The sequence below is a fragment of the Xyrauchen texanus genome, chromosome 49 (assembly GCF_025860055.1).
Source record: "Xyrauchen texanus isolate HMW12.3.18 chromosome 49, RBS_HiC_50CHRs, whole genome shotgun sequence".
Lineage (NCBI taxonomy): Eukaryota > Metazoa > Chordata > Actinopteri > Cypriniformes > Catostomidae > Xyrauchen > Xyrauchen texanus.
The window spans coordinates 17367984-17385256 of NC_068324.1; the positions used below are offsets into that span (position 1 = coordinate 17367984).

At 38.3% G+C, this 17273-nt stretch overlaps 1 protein-coding gene across 2 annotated transcripts in view; it reads left to right on the top strand.

Moving 5' to 3' along the window:
- LOC127640093 (phospholipid-transporting ATPase ID-like) overlaps positions 1 to 17273 on the top strand; it is a 45299-nt gene that overhangs the window by 26990 nt on the left and 1036 nt on the right. For both annotated transcript variants that reach the window (XM_052122487.1, XM_052122488.1), the window contains 11 exons: positions 1660 to 1824; positions 1951 to 2062; positions 2207 to 2312; positions 5273 to 5420; positions 6705 to 6888; positions 8568 to 8791; positions 9157 to 9240; positions 9334 to 9579; positions 10356 to 10494; positions 11071 to 11201; positions 14662 to 15014. In XM_052122487.1, the coding sequence (XP_051978447.1) occupies positions 1660 to 1824; positions 1951 to 2062; positions 2207 to 2312; positions 5273 to 5420; positions 6705 to 6888; positions 8568 to 8791; positions 9157 to 9240; positions 9334 to 9579; positions 10356 to 10494; positions 11071 to 11201; positions 14662 to 15003 (1881 nt within the window). In that variant the 3' untranslated portion in view covers positions 15004 to 15014. The remainder of the gene's footprint in view (positions 1 to 1659; positions 1825 to 1950; positions 2063 to 2206; positions 2313 to 5272; positions 5421 to 6704; positions 6889 to 8567; positions 8792 to 9156; positions 9241 to 9333; positions 9580 to 10355; positions 10495 to 11070; positions 11202 to 14661; positions 15015 to 17273) is intronic.

Consider the following 17273-nt stretch of genomic DNA (forward strand, 5'->3'; position numbering starts at 1 on the left):
TCAGTTGCCAGGGTAGGTGGATAACGGCGTAGGGTCAGGCGTTGATCAACTCGGATAGCCAAATACACCAAGTCATCAAACATGAAGAACAGGGAACATTACGATTGGAATGCGCTGCAGGATTCAGCCTCATCTACATATGTGGCTGAAGGGGTAATGCAGGCTTCAAAGCATCCAGAAGCCAGAGGAACCACTGCAGCCTGTAAGGAAGCTTCCTGAGCTTAGCCAGCATCAGGAGATAGGAGATAGCTGCTGAAAAAAGGAGGTGAGCTCGGCGAGCTGTGAAGCCATCCTCTCCAGAGGCAGCGATTTGATCCTGCTGAAGTCCCAGTAAGTCTCCTTGCAGAGAGAAGGTAGAGCGAAGAATGTATTCCTCTGCTGGGTCCATACTTGAATAGATTGTTCTGTAACGAGTGCTAGCGGAAACAAACAGACCCAAGAATAGAGGAAATGTTCAAAGGATTTATTAACAACAAATAAGAAGTGTGGTTTGAGGTTTAAGTTAGCGTATTGTGTGAGCAACCTTCTGCTCCCTTGGAAACCATGAAGTAATCACGATCACATAATAATTAATAAGCACGATTTAGAGGTTGCATTTTCGCTCTAAAATTACATTATTTGTCCATCGACGGTTAGGTTTAGGGATGGGGTTTTAGTCAGAGTTGATAAAACATGCATTCCTTTTGACTGTATTACATAATTTACAACAACAAATACTCACTTTACAACTCGCTTTGGGCACCACTCAGTGGACTTTTCACTCGTAAACTGGAGCTCACACATGCCAATACGCTCAATACTTTTGGCATCAGCCACTGGGGGCAGTGCTTTCAATTTCAATTAGCACAGGCTGATTTCAGCTAAACAACTTGCAACCTACTGTCGCTGAATTCACAGTGAGATCTGTCTGCCTAGCAACCACCCAGAACCTCATAGCAACCACCTGTCAACAGCCTAGCAACCATCCTAATAACTGCCTAGCAATGCGCTAAAACCACTGAGAACACCTTAGCACTGCATAGCAATAACCTAGCAACCATCCATTACACCCTAGCATTCTGGAGTTTTCCATGGGCAAGCACCAATCTTATATTCTTCAGATAATATAAAAACCAAAGAAGCATTATCATATAAAAAATCAGTTGCATTTTGTCTGGAGCTGGTGTAGTCTATCTAAAAGCTTCCTGTGGGCCGTGCTTATTACAACACTATTACGAGATACTGCCTATCGGTAATGTACTATTTACTGTCTTTTGATGTCTCTCAAAGAGCAATCAGCCCATATTCACTTACCAGGAGCAGCCGTCCTAGCTGATTAAAAATAGTATGGTTTTATAAGCATATAGATAATAATCGCAAACAGGACATAGAAGCTTTGCATGCTAGAAAGAGGACAGGATAGACTGCATAGTGTGTTCCTTATTTTGAACTAAGAAGTATTTACTTAAATATTAGCACTGAAAGATAAATAAGTAACCTGGTGGGGTGGGAGCAACCTGTGACTGTCCATATTTATGAGCAGACATGGCAACTAGGGCACTGTTTTATAGTGCAGATTTGGCAATTATAATTGACTGAGGTTTCTATTTTCATGATAAGGAGAAGATGAATATCTCCCCTAGCATAACTGAATTTCCTCTGGTCTGTGTTGTGTGGTAGGAGTTTGCCGGAGAGGGTTTGAGGACATTAGCGCTGGCGTACAAAGACCTGGATGAGGATTTGTTTGATGAATGGATGAAGAATCTTCTCTTTGCCAGCACGGTGTTGGATAACAGAGAAGAAAAACTCTGGGCTCTATATGAAGAAATAGAGCAGGGCCTGATGGTAATTTGAATATCCAGACTGTTTATGACTTGGACAAAGGATTAGAACTCTAAACATTATACATTTTAGGGTTTGTATGTTGATTTCTTGCTGTTGAAACAAATATGTCTCCCATTTCCCACAAAGCTGCTTGGTGCTACAGCCATAGAGGACAAACTGCAGGAGGGAGTTCCAGAGACAATCGCCTGTTTGACTTTGGCCAACATCAAGATCTGGGTGCTCACCGGGGACAAGCTAGGTAACCAGTGCTAAGGAGAACAATCTCAGATGAAATCTGTATGAGAATTTACAGATTTCATTTAAGATTACTCCACATTAATTGAGACACTTTTTTTACTGTCTCACATGGCGTAATGAAGAGGCATTCTTATTTTGTTTGCAGAGACGGCAATGAACATCGGCTACTCGTGTAGCATGCTGAGAGACGACATGAACGAGGTGTTCATAATCTCAGGTCACACCATGCTCGAGGTTCAGCAGGATCTCAGGTATCATTTCAATTTAAAAGCCTGATTTTACAAATTGAATGGAACATTATGGCTTAATACTTTATTAGTCAATGTTAGTTCACTAAAGAAACTAACAATCTTCTGAGGAACACAAGAGGAGATATTTTGAATAATGTTGACAGTGTTCTTTTTCTGTATAATTAAAGTGGATGGTGACTGAGGTTGTCTATCTTAGATCACATAGTTCTGAAATAGTTTTGCGTGCCCTTGCAATAAGTTTTGAATTCCCTCGCAATAGTTACATTTATTTCCCTGCAATAAGTTTACCATGGTTTTACTACAGGAACCATGTTTGTTTTTGTTTTGTTTGGATTTTCTCCCCTTTTTCTCCCAATATGTAATGTCCAATTCCCAATTTGCTCTAAGTCCTCATGGTGGCATATTAACTCGCCTCAATCCGGGTGGTGGAGGACGAATCTCAGCTGCCTCCGCGTCTGAGACCGTCAACCTGTGCATCTTATCATGTGGCTCGTGGAGACATAGCACGTGTGGAGGCCCACGCCATCCACTGCGGCAATCTACGCACAACCCATCACGCGCCCCACCGAGAGCGAACTACATTATAGCGTTCACGAGGAGATTACCCCATGTGACTCTACCCTCCCTAGCAACCGGGCCAATTTGGTTGCTTTGGAGACCTGGCTGGAGTCACTCAGCACACCCTGGGATTCAAACTCACGAACTCCAGGGGTGGTAGCCAGCGTCTTTACAACTGAGCTACCCAGGCCATATTTTTGATAAATGTTTTTAAAGCAGAAACCATGGTTTTGAATTTTTTTCCTATTTATTTATTTATTTATTTTGGCATTTATACAATTCATGACAGTTCAGTGCATCCAACATCATCTTTTTTTCATTTTTTATTTAATGTCCAAAAAGAATAAAGCCAAAGCTTAATATGCATACCCTTTTTACCTTTTTATATATAAAGAAAGAAATAAGAGCAAAATGGCACATATACATATATACAAACATTGGACGAGAGACGTTCAGATGGTCTGACCCCATCAGCACTCGGACGCTTCACTGTGTGTGTATCACTCCGCTTGTGTTTGTGCCGTTCTAAACTAAAGTGTAAGAGCAGTGAATATGTGTTAAAAGCTCCTGTTTGTCTTTTTATTTTACATTACATATGTTAGCCAGCAGGTGGTGGAAAAAGATAATTTTTGTGTGTAATATGAGCCAGTTAGGTGATGTGAAGTGAATCTGCATCAGCCATTTACATACAACAGCACTCTGTGATCGCTTGTAGTACTACTACTAAAGCTACTACACCGGCTACCACGAAATAGGGAGAAATACCCCCGCTTGAATGCTATTTTTCCACTGAGAAAGCTGATCTTCAGAAATCTGAAAGCATCTCTGCTTAGGAGTGGCAACAGTTGATCACACATGCTCCGTCTCTCTCTCTCTCCCTCTCTCTCTCTTTCTCTCACACACACACACACACCCATCCATCCTTGTTTATTCAATAACTTGTTCGAAACAGCACAAGCCGACATGTTATTTTTGAATTGACATTTTTTAATTACTAACGGAGGCTTGGACGCATCATTTGTTTTCAACCAGCAAAGGCAGATTCTGATCCGTCGCGTAATAAAGTAGTTCCATGCACAAATGCGTTTTTATGGCCGTACTCAGTTTTTCCTAATTTTTTTTAAATTGACTTGTTCATTGAACTGTTGTAGATAAGCAATATCACACTCGCAATCATGCTATATGGCCCTAAATATGCTATATAATCAGCACTGCTCTGATTACCTGCGGCACTCGTACCTGCGGCCGAATCACAGCAGTGCTAGTGTAGAGCCATATCGCACTCTTGCTGTGTGATATTGCTTAAAGATATATCTGTCTGTATCTATCTATCTATCTATCTATCTATCTATCTATCTATCTATCTATCTATCTATCTATATATATAAATATGTGTGTGTGTGTGTGTGTGTATAAATGTATATGTGTCATTTATATTGAAATTAAGCAGTTAAAGCAAACTGTCATTTTTTTAAGTTTGATTAAAATAATTTATTTGTTACAGTGAAGTAAAAATTATAAATGTTTCATACATATATAATGTACACAATATGTTTCTATCAACTCATTCTTTCATACTTTTTAAACACCTCAATTTTAAACATTATCTTACATGTATTAGTTGTTTTACACAATTTTAATTAATTTTGAAGCTTAAAAACCTACCATGGTATTTGTAGTAAAACCACAAAATTATCATTTTTATTATCATGTTTTTTCCCCCTGTATTATTACGATTATTTCATTACAAATATCAAGGTTAAAATATGGCTACTGTAGTAAAACCATGGTAAATTTACTGCGAGGGAATGCAAAAGTGCCTCTCAGGGGCTCCGTAGGCTGTCAGTCCCTAACAATCTGGCTAATATTTCTTTTCGTGTTTCACAGAAGATACAAAGACATACAGGTTTGAAACAACATAAGGGTAAATATACAGTATGTAAATTGGGAGATAATTTGTAGTTTTTGGTGAACTATCACTTAATCCCTTGTAAAAAGATGTTTATAATACAGTATAATACACAATGTATTTTGTTATACTTTTTCATTTAAAATCTGTAATTGTAACCACAGTTTTAATTCATTATAACGCTTACTGCTACTTTTAATGAGTTTAAATTGATATCACATGATTTAACACATGAAATGTGATGTTTATCCTGTCTTTTGATGCATTATACACTTTCAAGTATAACGATTAAGAGGTAGGCATTACAAATTATTATCTTTTATACAAGAAACTGTGGTTACAATTATTTCTGAGAACATGCACTCGATTATAAGTAGTATCATCATAACATATTCATTTTGAATGATAAGACATTAAGGATATTTATTAACTATTTCAGGACTATTTCAATATACATTTATATATAATTTCACTGTTATTTTTTTGTGCTCAGAAATGCCAAAGAGAGAATCATGGGACCCAGTAGAGAGAATCTCAGCAGTGTCACCGACATGGAAAAAACAGATTTGTACTCAAGTGACTCTGTCTTTGAGGAGACCATTATCGCAGAATATGCATTAATCATCAATGGCCACAGTTTGGTAAGACCCTCTGACTGGGTTCTTTGTGTCATAAGTCCCATATGAAATATAATTTTAGAATCTTTTAAATCCTTTTGAAACTGTAGCCCCCAACAATTTAATTTAGTTTCATTTAATCTAAATAATTATTTAAGATTTCGGCCAACAGACATGGTTAGTAGCTGCTGAAAGTTTATTCAGCCTGCGAATAGCATTACAAGGATAGTTTACCCAAAAATGAAAATTGTCATCATTTACACACTCTCATGTTGTTGCAATCCCATATGAATTTCTTTCTTCTGTGGAACACAAAAGGAGTTGTTTTGCAGAATCAGTGTTGGGGAGTAGATAACTAAAAGTAGCAATGCTACTAACTTAAAGGTATAGCTCACATAGATGTATATGACTTTCTTTCTTCTGCTGAACACAAACTTTTAAAAAAATTGTTAAAAGAATATCTCAGCTCTGTAGGTCTTTACAATGCAAGTTAATAGTGGCCAGACCTTTGCAGTTCAAATAACACATAAAGAGAGCATGAATTTTCCACTTTAATTTTAATAGAAGTGGCCTGTCTCTGTTTAATAGTCTCTGATTATGCATGCTAAATAGTCTCTGACACTATGCACTTAGCAATGTTGTGTATGAATGTTCAAAGAGTAGTGATGTCACAAATAGAATACTTAATGTGTTTTCACTACACGGAAGCATTAGCCATTTAGTAGCTGACGGAAGTGACGTTTCAAACGCATTCAATGTGTTTCCGCTAGCTTTAACGCATTAGCCAGCCTCAGTTCAACACTTATAACTCATACTATGTACATGCAGTATTTACAAAGTGTGGGGGAATGGTAAAGCATTTAACTCACACTTGTAACGTGCTGTCTTCACTGACGTTTTGCTAGCTGCCACATTTTCCTTTATTTACAATTGTTTTGTAAGACCAGCAACACAGCCTGGTAACTCTGCCCCTTCCACTACATATGGCAAGCTAAGGGCTCTGAGTGCAAAAAGTGTCCAACATTCCACACTCCGTTTTCATAGTTTAAGAAACGCATCATCTGGGTACTAGAATAGTGCAAAATTGTGCTGTTTGAGATGCACCTTAAGTCACCCTTCACTTTCATTGCATCTTTTATCCAGACACTAAAAGTGAATGGTTACTGAGGCTGTCATTCTGCGGTCATTCTGTCGTCTCCTTTTGTGTTTAACAGAAGAAAGTAATATATTTTCCATTCTTGGGTGAACTATTCTCTTAAGTCGAAGGTTTGTGTCTTCACTGTTGTTATCTGTCTATCTAACATGAAGGCTTATGCCCTGGAGGCTGATCTGGAGCAGATCTTGGTGGATGTGGCGTGTCTCTGCAAGACAGTGATCTGTTGTCGGGTCACTCCACTGCAGAAAGCACAGGTGGTGGAGCTGATCAAGAGACACAAAAGAGCCGTTACACTCGCCATCGGAGATGGAGCCAATGACGTCAGTATGATCAAGAGTAAGACATCACTGCATCTATCTATCTATCTATCTATCTATCTATCTATCTATCTATCTATCTATCTATCTATCTATCTATCTATCTATCTATCTATCTGTCTGTCTGTCTGTCTGTCTGTCTGTCTGTCTGTCTGTCTGTCTGTCTGTCTGTCTGTCTGTCTGTCTGTCTGTCTGTCAGTCCGGCCCGTCCATCCATCCATCCATCCATCCATCCATCCATCCATCCATCCATCCATCCATCCATCCATCCATCCATCTATCTATCTATCTATCTATCTATCTATCTATCTATCTGTCTGTCTGTCTGTCTGTCTGTCTGTCTGTCTGTCTGTCTGTCTGTCTGTCTGTCTGTCTGTCTATCTATCTATCTGTCTGTCTGTCTGTCTGTCTGTCTGTCCCCCGCAAGCCTGCCCATCCATCTGTCTCTCTATCTATCTATCTATCTATCTATCTATCTATCTATCTATCTATCTATCTATCTATCTATCTATCTGTCTGTCTGTCTGTCTGTCAATCTGCCTACCTGTCTGTCAGTATATCTGCCTGTATGTGTGTCTGTCTATCAATCTATCTATCTATCTATCTATCTATCTATCTATCTATCTATCTATCTATCTATCTATCTATCTATCTATCTATCTATCTATCTGTCTGTCTGTCTGTCTGTCTGCCTATCTGTCTGTCAGTATATCTATCTATCTGTCTGTCTGTCTGCCTGCCTGTCTGTCTGTCTGTCTGTCTGTCTGTCTGTCTGTCTGTCTATCTATATATCTATCTATCTATCTTTCTGTCTGTCTGTCTGTCTGTGTGTCTTTTATCTGTCTGTCTGTCAATGTATCTATCTATCTGTTTGTCAGTCTGTCTATCTATCTATCTATCTATCTATCTATCTATCTATCTATCTATCTGTCTGTCTGTCTGTCTGTCTGTCAGTCCGTCCGCCGCAAGCCTGCCCGTCCGTCTGTCTGTCTGTCTGTCTGTCTGTCTGTCTGTCTGTCTATCTATCTATCTATCTTTCTGTCTCTCTGTCTGTCTGTCTGTCAATCTGCCTACCTGTCTGTCAGTATATCTGTCTGTCTGTCTGCCTGCCTGTCTGTGTGTCTATCTATCTATCTATCTATCTATCTATCTATCTATCTATCTATCTATCTATCTATCTATCTATCTATCTATCTATCTATCTTTCTGTCAGTATATCTGTCTATCTGTCTGTCTGTCTGCCTGTCTGTCTGTCTGTCTGTCTGTCTATCTATATATCTATCTATCTATCTTTCTGTCTGTCTGTCTGTCTGTCTGTCTGTCTGTCTGTCTATCAATGTATCTATCTGTTTGTCAGTCTATCTATCTATCTATCTATCTATCTATCTATCTATCTATCTATCTATCTATCTATCTATCTATCTATCTGTATGTCTGTCTGTCTGTCTATCTTTCTGTCTGTCTGTCTATCTATCTATCTTTCTTTCTTTCTTTCTTTCTTTCTCTCTTGTCCGTCCATCCTTCTGTCAGTCAGTCTATTCTGAAAGTGTTCTGGCCCTTGCGGTGTATACTCCATACAGCTGGAATATTCTGTAGATTCACTGCAGGTCTCATTGAGTGGTTGCTATGGAAATATGCTGTGCTTTTTGATCTGTATGGATGTGTGTAATGTGTGTTTATGGTCTCGGCTCTCCCCAGCGGCTCACATTGGCGTGGGCATCAGTGGACAGGAGGGGATGCAGGCAGTGTTGGCCTCCGATTACTCCTTCGCCCAATTCCGCTACCTGCAGCGCCTCCTGCTTGTCCACGGTCGCTGGTCCTACTACCGCATGTGCAACTTCCTCTGTTACTTCTTTTACAAGAACTTCGCCTTCACACTGGTTCATTTCTGGTATGGATTCCTCTGTGGATTTTCAGCACAGGTAAAGATTGCATACTATGAACAGAAGAACAGAGTTTATACAAATATTTTAGCCTTGTAGTATGCACGTGATTTCACTTGAGGAATTATGATTAGAAATACGACATTTCGGTTTTCAGAAAAAAACAAAAAACTGTTGGATCAACCAGTACATTTAAAATATAAACTATCCAATTAAATACATTTTCAAATGTATTATACAACCAATGGCATGGAAGGTAACGGAAATGGCAAGTTAAAATGTAAATAATTTAAAACACGTCTTAAGGAGGTCCTATGCAACTGCCTGTGACCACACAGATGTGCTAGGGGTGTTTACTAATTTGCTTGACTTGAAGATTATAAATAATATTTTTGTCATTGCAGACGGTATACGACCAATGGTTCATCACACTTTTCAACATAGTCTACACCTCGCTTCCTGTGCTGGCCATGGGCATGTTTGACCAGGTAAATCTGTAACACAATCTGTGGTGATTGTCCATATTTAAAATGATATCTGATTCATTTTGAATTTTAACCCGAAGTCTGTTGATTTTGCAGGATGTGAACGAGCAGTACAGTTCACGCTATCCAAACCTGTACAGACCGGGACAGCTCAACCAGCTCTTTAACAAGAGGAAGTTCTTCACCTGCACTCTTCAGGGGGTCTTCACTTCTTTCATCCTCTTCTTCATCCCATACGGAGCCTTCATAACCGCTGCGCGCGATGACGGCACCCACATCTCCGATCAACAAGCATTTGCCGTCACCATAGCAACCTCTTTGGTCCTTGTTGTCAGTGTCCAGGTGAGAAAATTGAACAACTAATTAATTAATAATTAAATGTGATTGTGGATCTGTTAGAACAATCACTTTGAAAAAACTGATCATTTATACATTTACAATACAATGTCATCGCCCTTACAAAAACATCTAGAGTTCTGACAAACTTGCTTCAAATTTTCCACTCGTTATTTTCACATGCAAATGAGCTAGCGATTTACCGCAAATGTTTGCCAGAAGTTTGCAGCTGGGAGTGGTGAACCTGTAGCAAACCTTTGGCGATGATGAAGAGTTTGCCACAAAGCTCTAAGCTTTCAAAGCATGTGAAAATAATGAGTGGTGAATTTGCAGAAAGTTCTCCAATTTCTTTCTTTGCGACTTTCTTTTTATTTTTTTATTTCTGTTTTAGTTTTTTTTATGGTTTAAAATAGATCTGCATAAAAATGCCATTTACCAAACTGTATTGTTAATTAAATACTCTCAAAAATATTGTCGCCTATTTTTAAGATTTAGGCATTTCAATTTCCATACAATTTAATTGTGTAATTTTTATTTTAAATTCAATTAATACAATATTTCGTTTTTATTTTATTTTACTGATTTATTTTAAGATGACTGAAATCAGTTATGAAATTTAAAAGATATATATATTTTTTATTCATAATATATACAGTACAAAATTTAAAATGTACTCAATATACTTTGATGGAAATTTGTCACAATAAAGAAATGCATAAATCTTAAAAATAAACAGATTTTTTTTTCATGAAGGAATGTTTCATTTTAAAATCTCCTCGTAGATTGGGCTTGACACAAACTACTGGACGGCTGTGAATCTTTTCTTCGTATCGGGAAGTCTAGCTGTGTACTTTGCAATACTTTTTGCAATGCACAGCGATGGTATTTTTACCATATTCCCGAACCAGTTTCCTTTCATAGGTAAGAATTTAAATGTGCTTAAAGCTGCACTAAATTATGTTTTGTTTACGTTTCGGCAGATTTTATTAGGCTTCCTTAAGGATAGATGAAACAGTGATTTTGGACAGTGGTGCTGACACCTGTTGGTGTGGATTCAGCATCACACAATCACACAAGTTAATATGGCATCTTAATTGCTTGGCGTATTTGTCACCCATGATTAAATTATTCCCCAACTGAATGTGCCATAAGGGGGTTAACAAGATTACGTAAGTAGTATTCAGCTGGTCATGTGATCTTAACATGGTGGCCACTATGAGGAAGAACCACACTTATATTTTATTCTTCATCTCATGTCAGTATACATCATTGTAAACATATTTTTCAAAAGATCAATTTATTTCTTGTGGTAGAAAAACTTTTTAAGTTGAAAAAATGAATCAGTGCACATTTAAATAAACACAGAATTTTGTCTTAATTTCACATAATTATTATTTTGGGTCTTATACCACTACATATACTAAACACACTCTGTACTGTAGGGTTTGGCCATTTCAGTGTATTTGTTCATATCTTGTGTTGTGTATTTGATTCTAGGTACGGCACGTAACTCTCTAAATCAGAGGTTTGTGTGGCTGGTAATCCTCCTCACCACAGTCGTGTGCATAATGCCAATGGTGGCCATCCGATTCATCAAGACTGACCTAAATCCCACACACACTGACAAGGTTACGATACACACCTTTTCTTATGCAGTGAGAAAATTAACATGTGTTCGCTGTCCTATTCTGCATAACGCGGCGACTCATTTTTGCTTATCGCTGTCCATTCGGCCCATTTCGCGGCCGACCAACCGGTCTCCCGATGGCCATTCCGCCCCTGATCAGCCCCAAAGGGCGTCGGCCCACCGGAAAAATGCCCGGTATGCCAGATTACCAGTCCAGCCCTGATTACTATAGAAAATTATTTGAAACATTCCTCAATTTGTAAAAGCACACAAAAATGTTATTCATAGTAAAACACTTACGTACTATGGAAGACTATGGGGCAAGGCATTCTGGGGAGTTTAAAAGCAGAAATATGCGGCTTATAGTTTTGTTAAAGCACTTTTATGAATTCTTCTGTGAAATACAATACCTTTATGTGTCTTGTAGCAATGGGAGTGATTTCTTCACGTATTTGCTTGCGCTTATAATGTGACAGATAATGTGGCTTTTTGGCTTTACGTGGTCATTAAAGCAGTTGAAAAATTCTACTTGATTCGTCGACTTGATTCATCACTGAAACATTTGATGAAATTTCACAAATGGTTAGTAAGACAATTTATGATTTTATCATTTTGTCTAATGGCTATACATCAAAAAAAAAAAAAAATGTAAGTGATGGACAAGTTTAAAATATTTTCTATTGTAAATGTCTTTCACAAGAGCACATTGGCCAAAGGTCATAAATCACCCTTTTATGATTAGTAACTGCATAAATGGGCCAAATGTAATAAAAGTGGATCTAAAAATGCTTAAAAATCAAGATGGACAAAATGTAAACTGACATCATATTCCTTATTTAATTCAACAACTGCCTTCAGCAACTGTTTGTTTAACCCTCCTATAGCATTCGGGACATTTTTGACCTGGGAGAGGTACAGTATAATATTTAAATACCACATAGTTTTTTTTTTGTATGGAAACCAGATTTTGTGACTTCATCAAGACTATCAAAATACACATAATACAACTTTTAAGATGTTTTAATAAAACTGTTTAAAAGATATAATATACATACAGTATGTCGGTCAATTTTGCCCGGGGCATCGACTGTGGCTTTACACATGATATTATGTAGTTTATTTTGTACGTCTATGAATTATCTTTTTTCTTATGAACATTTTAATTTCATTGAGCCTCTTTCCCTTTCTCTCTCTCACACATTTTTGTCTCTCACTGAGACTGAATCTTGGATACTAATATTCACACACATATGCATACAGTCACACACAGACACACACACATTAAAAAACAGACATGACAGATGTAACAAGCATAACACATACAAATAAATCAAAGGACCTACTGCCTATAGTGGAGCGGCTAAGTGATATAATCGTTCAGTTTATGATACAAGCGAGAAAATTGGCATGAGCAGTCTCCATGGGTCACTTGACAAGAAAATTGTCAGAGCCACTTGAAATTTCAAGATGGTGGCCATTTTTCAAGATGGCCGACACCTGGATCCTCAAAAGATCAATTTTTCGATAGAAATGTATTATTTTTTTTCATTAAGGACGATTTGGTGTCATTTTATTTTATATTTTTTAGATTATTCTAAAGAACAACTTTTAACGCATCAAAATAAAGTTGTGTTGATTTGTTGATTATAGATAGATTAGACAAGAGTGAATATCTGCACTACCAGGGCACACTGGTGATATATCACTGCTGTTAAACTCAGAGTGGGGTTCAATGTCAGCTAATTGTAAAGTTAGTATCCCAAATGCTGTCTAATCTACCCCAAAACAGTTAAGATAGCCGCACCTGAATTGACAGGTTGTGCCAGCGCGGGAGAGCCGAGCCAAGGTTAATGGGGATTGAGTTAACCGGATGGTGTACAGATCGCACAGGATATAAATGGCATTGGATGAACGATCGGACTAAGTGTAGGGTTAAGGCATGAACTTAGTTGTATCCCATACATCAAAGTGCTTGGTAAAAGGTGGTAAAAGGATAAACCCTCGGCCTCTGCCTATACATTTGCTGCAGACATGGCAGAAGCCATCATAACAGTTGAGAAAACTAACTGGGACAGATGTTTCATTTGGCAGCAGGACACCAAGGAAAAACTCATTCATCCGAGTTTATTCAACAGAGAGCACGATCGTACTGGTTATGATACCATTGCAAGAAATGTTCCATTATTTCATAAGATCAATGCTCTGCCTATCTTACTTAGTCCAACCCGACTAGATGAAGGTGATGGCATAGAAAACACATTGACAAGAAACCAAAGATATCCATGTCAAGAGGCCAAGAGGATCCCAGCCCTCGAAAGCTTTGTGCTTTATATGTGAAGATGAGAGTGCAATGTCCCCTTTACGAGAAGCAATGGCGATGAAACTTAATGAAAGAGTCAATGAATGTGCCCATCAGAGACTGCTCATGCCAATTTTCATGCTTGTATCACCAAATAAACCACTATATCACTTAACTGCTCCACTAAGGTGTCGGCCATCTTGAAAAATGGCCGCCATCTTGAAATTTCAAGTGGAAATTTTCTTGTCAAGTGACCCATGGAGACTGCTCATGCCAATTTTCATGCTTGTATCATAAACTGAACGATTCTGCCAAACATAAGCACTTAGCCGCTCCACTACTAAAGGGGGTGTGGAAAGAGCAGAAGTTCATGCACACATTAGTCTAAATAGAAGGGGTGTGATGATTCGCTCTGACCTAAATCGTGAAATCTGAAACCAGTATTAAGAGATTAAATGTCATTTGCAGGCAGATAAGATCCAGGTTTTAATGAAGCAGGCTCAGCAGGGTCATAGAATGAAAAAGGCGGTAACACAGGATGTGGAAACCGTGAGTTCTCTATTCTTTTTGGGATAGGGGAAGAGGCGCCAGGTGGCTAAACGGAGACGCTTCCATTGTCAAGCCCCTTCATGAGAATTCAGTCGCATTTTCATGCAGGACTGTTTGCAGCACACAATGCGAAAGATAAAATTGGTTTATATTTTTGCGGCTGCTGTGGGTCATTGACCAATAACAGGTGACTGTAATCAACTGGTTAGTTCCCTTCAGAACAGTCTGAAATCACTATTTATTCTGTAGCATTTACTATAAAAATAATGAATTAACAAGTATTGGGCCAATTTTAATGACTTACAATATGGGTTTCATTGAAAATCATTGGGTTAAGAATAATTTATAAGCTTAAATTCCACTGGGTAAAAACTGACCTGCAAATGCAAAGATGTATGCAGACTGTAAATGCAGTAGGAGGGTTTAAAAAAACGGGCACTTTAAGTATTGTCTTGGACAATGGGGGACCCTGAACTCCAAAAATTTGAGAACCGTGTGATAGACATTGTCATAGTACTCATTAAGGTATTTTAAAAATGTATTGTTTAACATCCTGGTGCTTTTTCTTGACCTACGTCATAATGAGCTGTTGAAACTTTTTCCCCTTTTGTAGGTACGTTTACTTCAGCAGGCCACTAGTAGGCAGGGTCCTCAAGAACAGAACCTCAGACGAGTCCGGAGGACGAGTTCACGGCGCTCGGCGTACGCTTTCGCCCACCAGCAGGGATACGGAGAACTCATCACCTCTGGCAAGAACATGAAGGTCCCCACATCCTCTACTTCCACATGTCCCGTATCTTCTCCCACAAGAGCACCAGCCGGATCCAGATGGATAGAGGGCTTGAGAAACAACGGGGACCTTGACACTACCACCCCGGCGGTGGAGATCACTGGATTTAGAGGGGAAAGTTACCGAAGTGGAGAGCTAACACTGGAAGACTTGGAAGACACATAAAGAACCGTTCAGTAAGTATTCAACAGTCATGGGTTTTTCTTCCTTTATAGAAGAAAGATGGACTTAGTGCCTGTCCCTTTATCTTTTTAGAGGGATAGTTCACCCAAAAATCTTAATTTACTCACCCTCATGTGGTGCCAAACTGCGATCACTGAATTCCATGCAGTTGATAGTGACACTGCAGAGGAAACAAAAAAGTAATATCGGTTTGGAACAATTTGAGGGTGAGTCTGACAAAGTTTTTGGGTGAACTATACCTTTAATGTGATAAGATAAGACTCCAAAGAGCTTCATATACGTTGCAAAGGCAGTGCATACATTTCTGTTGTATGCACAAATTCAATTGCATTTGTTTTAGGTATTGGAAACACAAAATCCCATTTATTCTACAGCGCTCACAAATTATTAATGTTGGGAGTTTCTAAAATTGCACTGTAAAAAGTCAGTATTTTTATCTGGTTTTCCAGTGGGGAAATAAAACTGAACATTCTTAAATAAGATAAATTTACTTGAGAAGTAAAACTGTGTTTGATATTAAGTCTTACAGGGATAGTTGACCCAAAAATGAAAATTTTTACTAAGCTAAGATATTTTTCTAATTTTCTTCAAATGTGTTTTGGTGAAGAAAGAATGTCATATACACCTGGGATATGTGACTCACATGTGACTCTACTCTCCCTAGCAACCGGGCCAATTACCGGGTTGCTTAGGAGACCTGGCTGGAGTCAATAAGCACACCCTGGATTCGAACTCGTGACTCCAGGGGTGGTAGTCGGCATCAATACTCGCTGTGCTACCTAGGCCCCCAATGTATCTTGTTTTTAGAATGTTAAGAAATGTTTACTGGGAAACAAATACTGATTAATATTATTACTTTGCAGTGTGGGCAGTTTAAGCATAAAGAGTTTCCGTTCCACAAGTCGGTCAGACTAATAGGGCATCAGGGAGCGAATATTTACACGTGTGTAAAATAATACCTCTAATTTTGTTATAAACATTGATACAGCCATCTGCAGTGGTCCTTCATGTTGGATTATAAATGCATTGCACAAACTTTGTTTAACACAGATTTAATGTCGATATCTTAAAGGAATGCTCCGGGTTCAATACAAGTTTAGCTCAATCGACAACATTTGTGGCATAGTGACAGAAAATAACTAACTCATCCTTCGCTTACTAAACAAAAACAAAACAAAAACTAAAAAACAAATTACGGTTCCATTAAGACACATTAATTGGAAGTCAATGGTTCCAGTTCATAAATATTAAAAAACAAGTAGAAGTTTCAAAAGTATAGCCACAATTCCTAATTTTATCTGTTGTTGATTGCTAAATTGGAAACGTTTTAGTCTCGGATCACGCCCTGGTGAGTTTAGAGGTGTTGTCATATATAGAGAAAAATAAATCATATAGTTGCCGCTTTAATGTATCCCTTTTGCAAAATCCTGATTTCCAACAAATTTTAAAGACTGAAATCAATGTTTACAAGGAGACCAACTGGTCCTCAGTATACTCTGTGGGCATGGCTTGGGAGGCACTTAAGGTGGTTCTTAGGGGCCAGATCATACAGTATGAAGATATTAGAATTTAGAACATTTGTGGAACCATTAGAACTTCCTAAATTGACAACGGAGCAAAAAAAATCTCTTGCTTCTGAGATAACCTTGGAGGAGCTTGGTGAGGTAATTAAGGCCTTGCCTACAGGCAAGGCTCCGGGGTCAGATGGTTTTGCCACAGAATTTTTTAGATATTATGCTGCAGAATTGGCTCCACTTTTGTTAGAAATTTATACTGAATCATTAAAGAATGGAAAGATTCTGCCATCCATGACACAAGCCCAGATCAGTCTGATTCTTAAAAAGGACAAAGATCCAAGCGAGTGTAAAAGTTACTGTCCAATCTCCCTGATCCGATTAGATAATTGTTTTTGACAATTAGTCAAAAATGTTGGCTAACCGATTAAGTTATGGGATCTCTACATATAGATCAGGTGGTTTTTATTCGGGCCGTAGCTCTTCTGATAATATTAGGTGTCTCATCAATATCATGTGGTCAGTAGTGAATGATCAGTCTCCGGTCCCTGCAATCTCACTTGACACCGAAAAGGCGTTTGATATGGTAGAATGGTATTATCTTTTTAAGATTTCTGAAATGTATGGGTTCGGGAGTACATTTATTGGTTGGATTAAGTTATTTTATAGACACCCAACCCACGAGGGATGGGTTGAATTTATACACAGTATATACATATATAATTCGACCCATCCCTC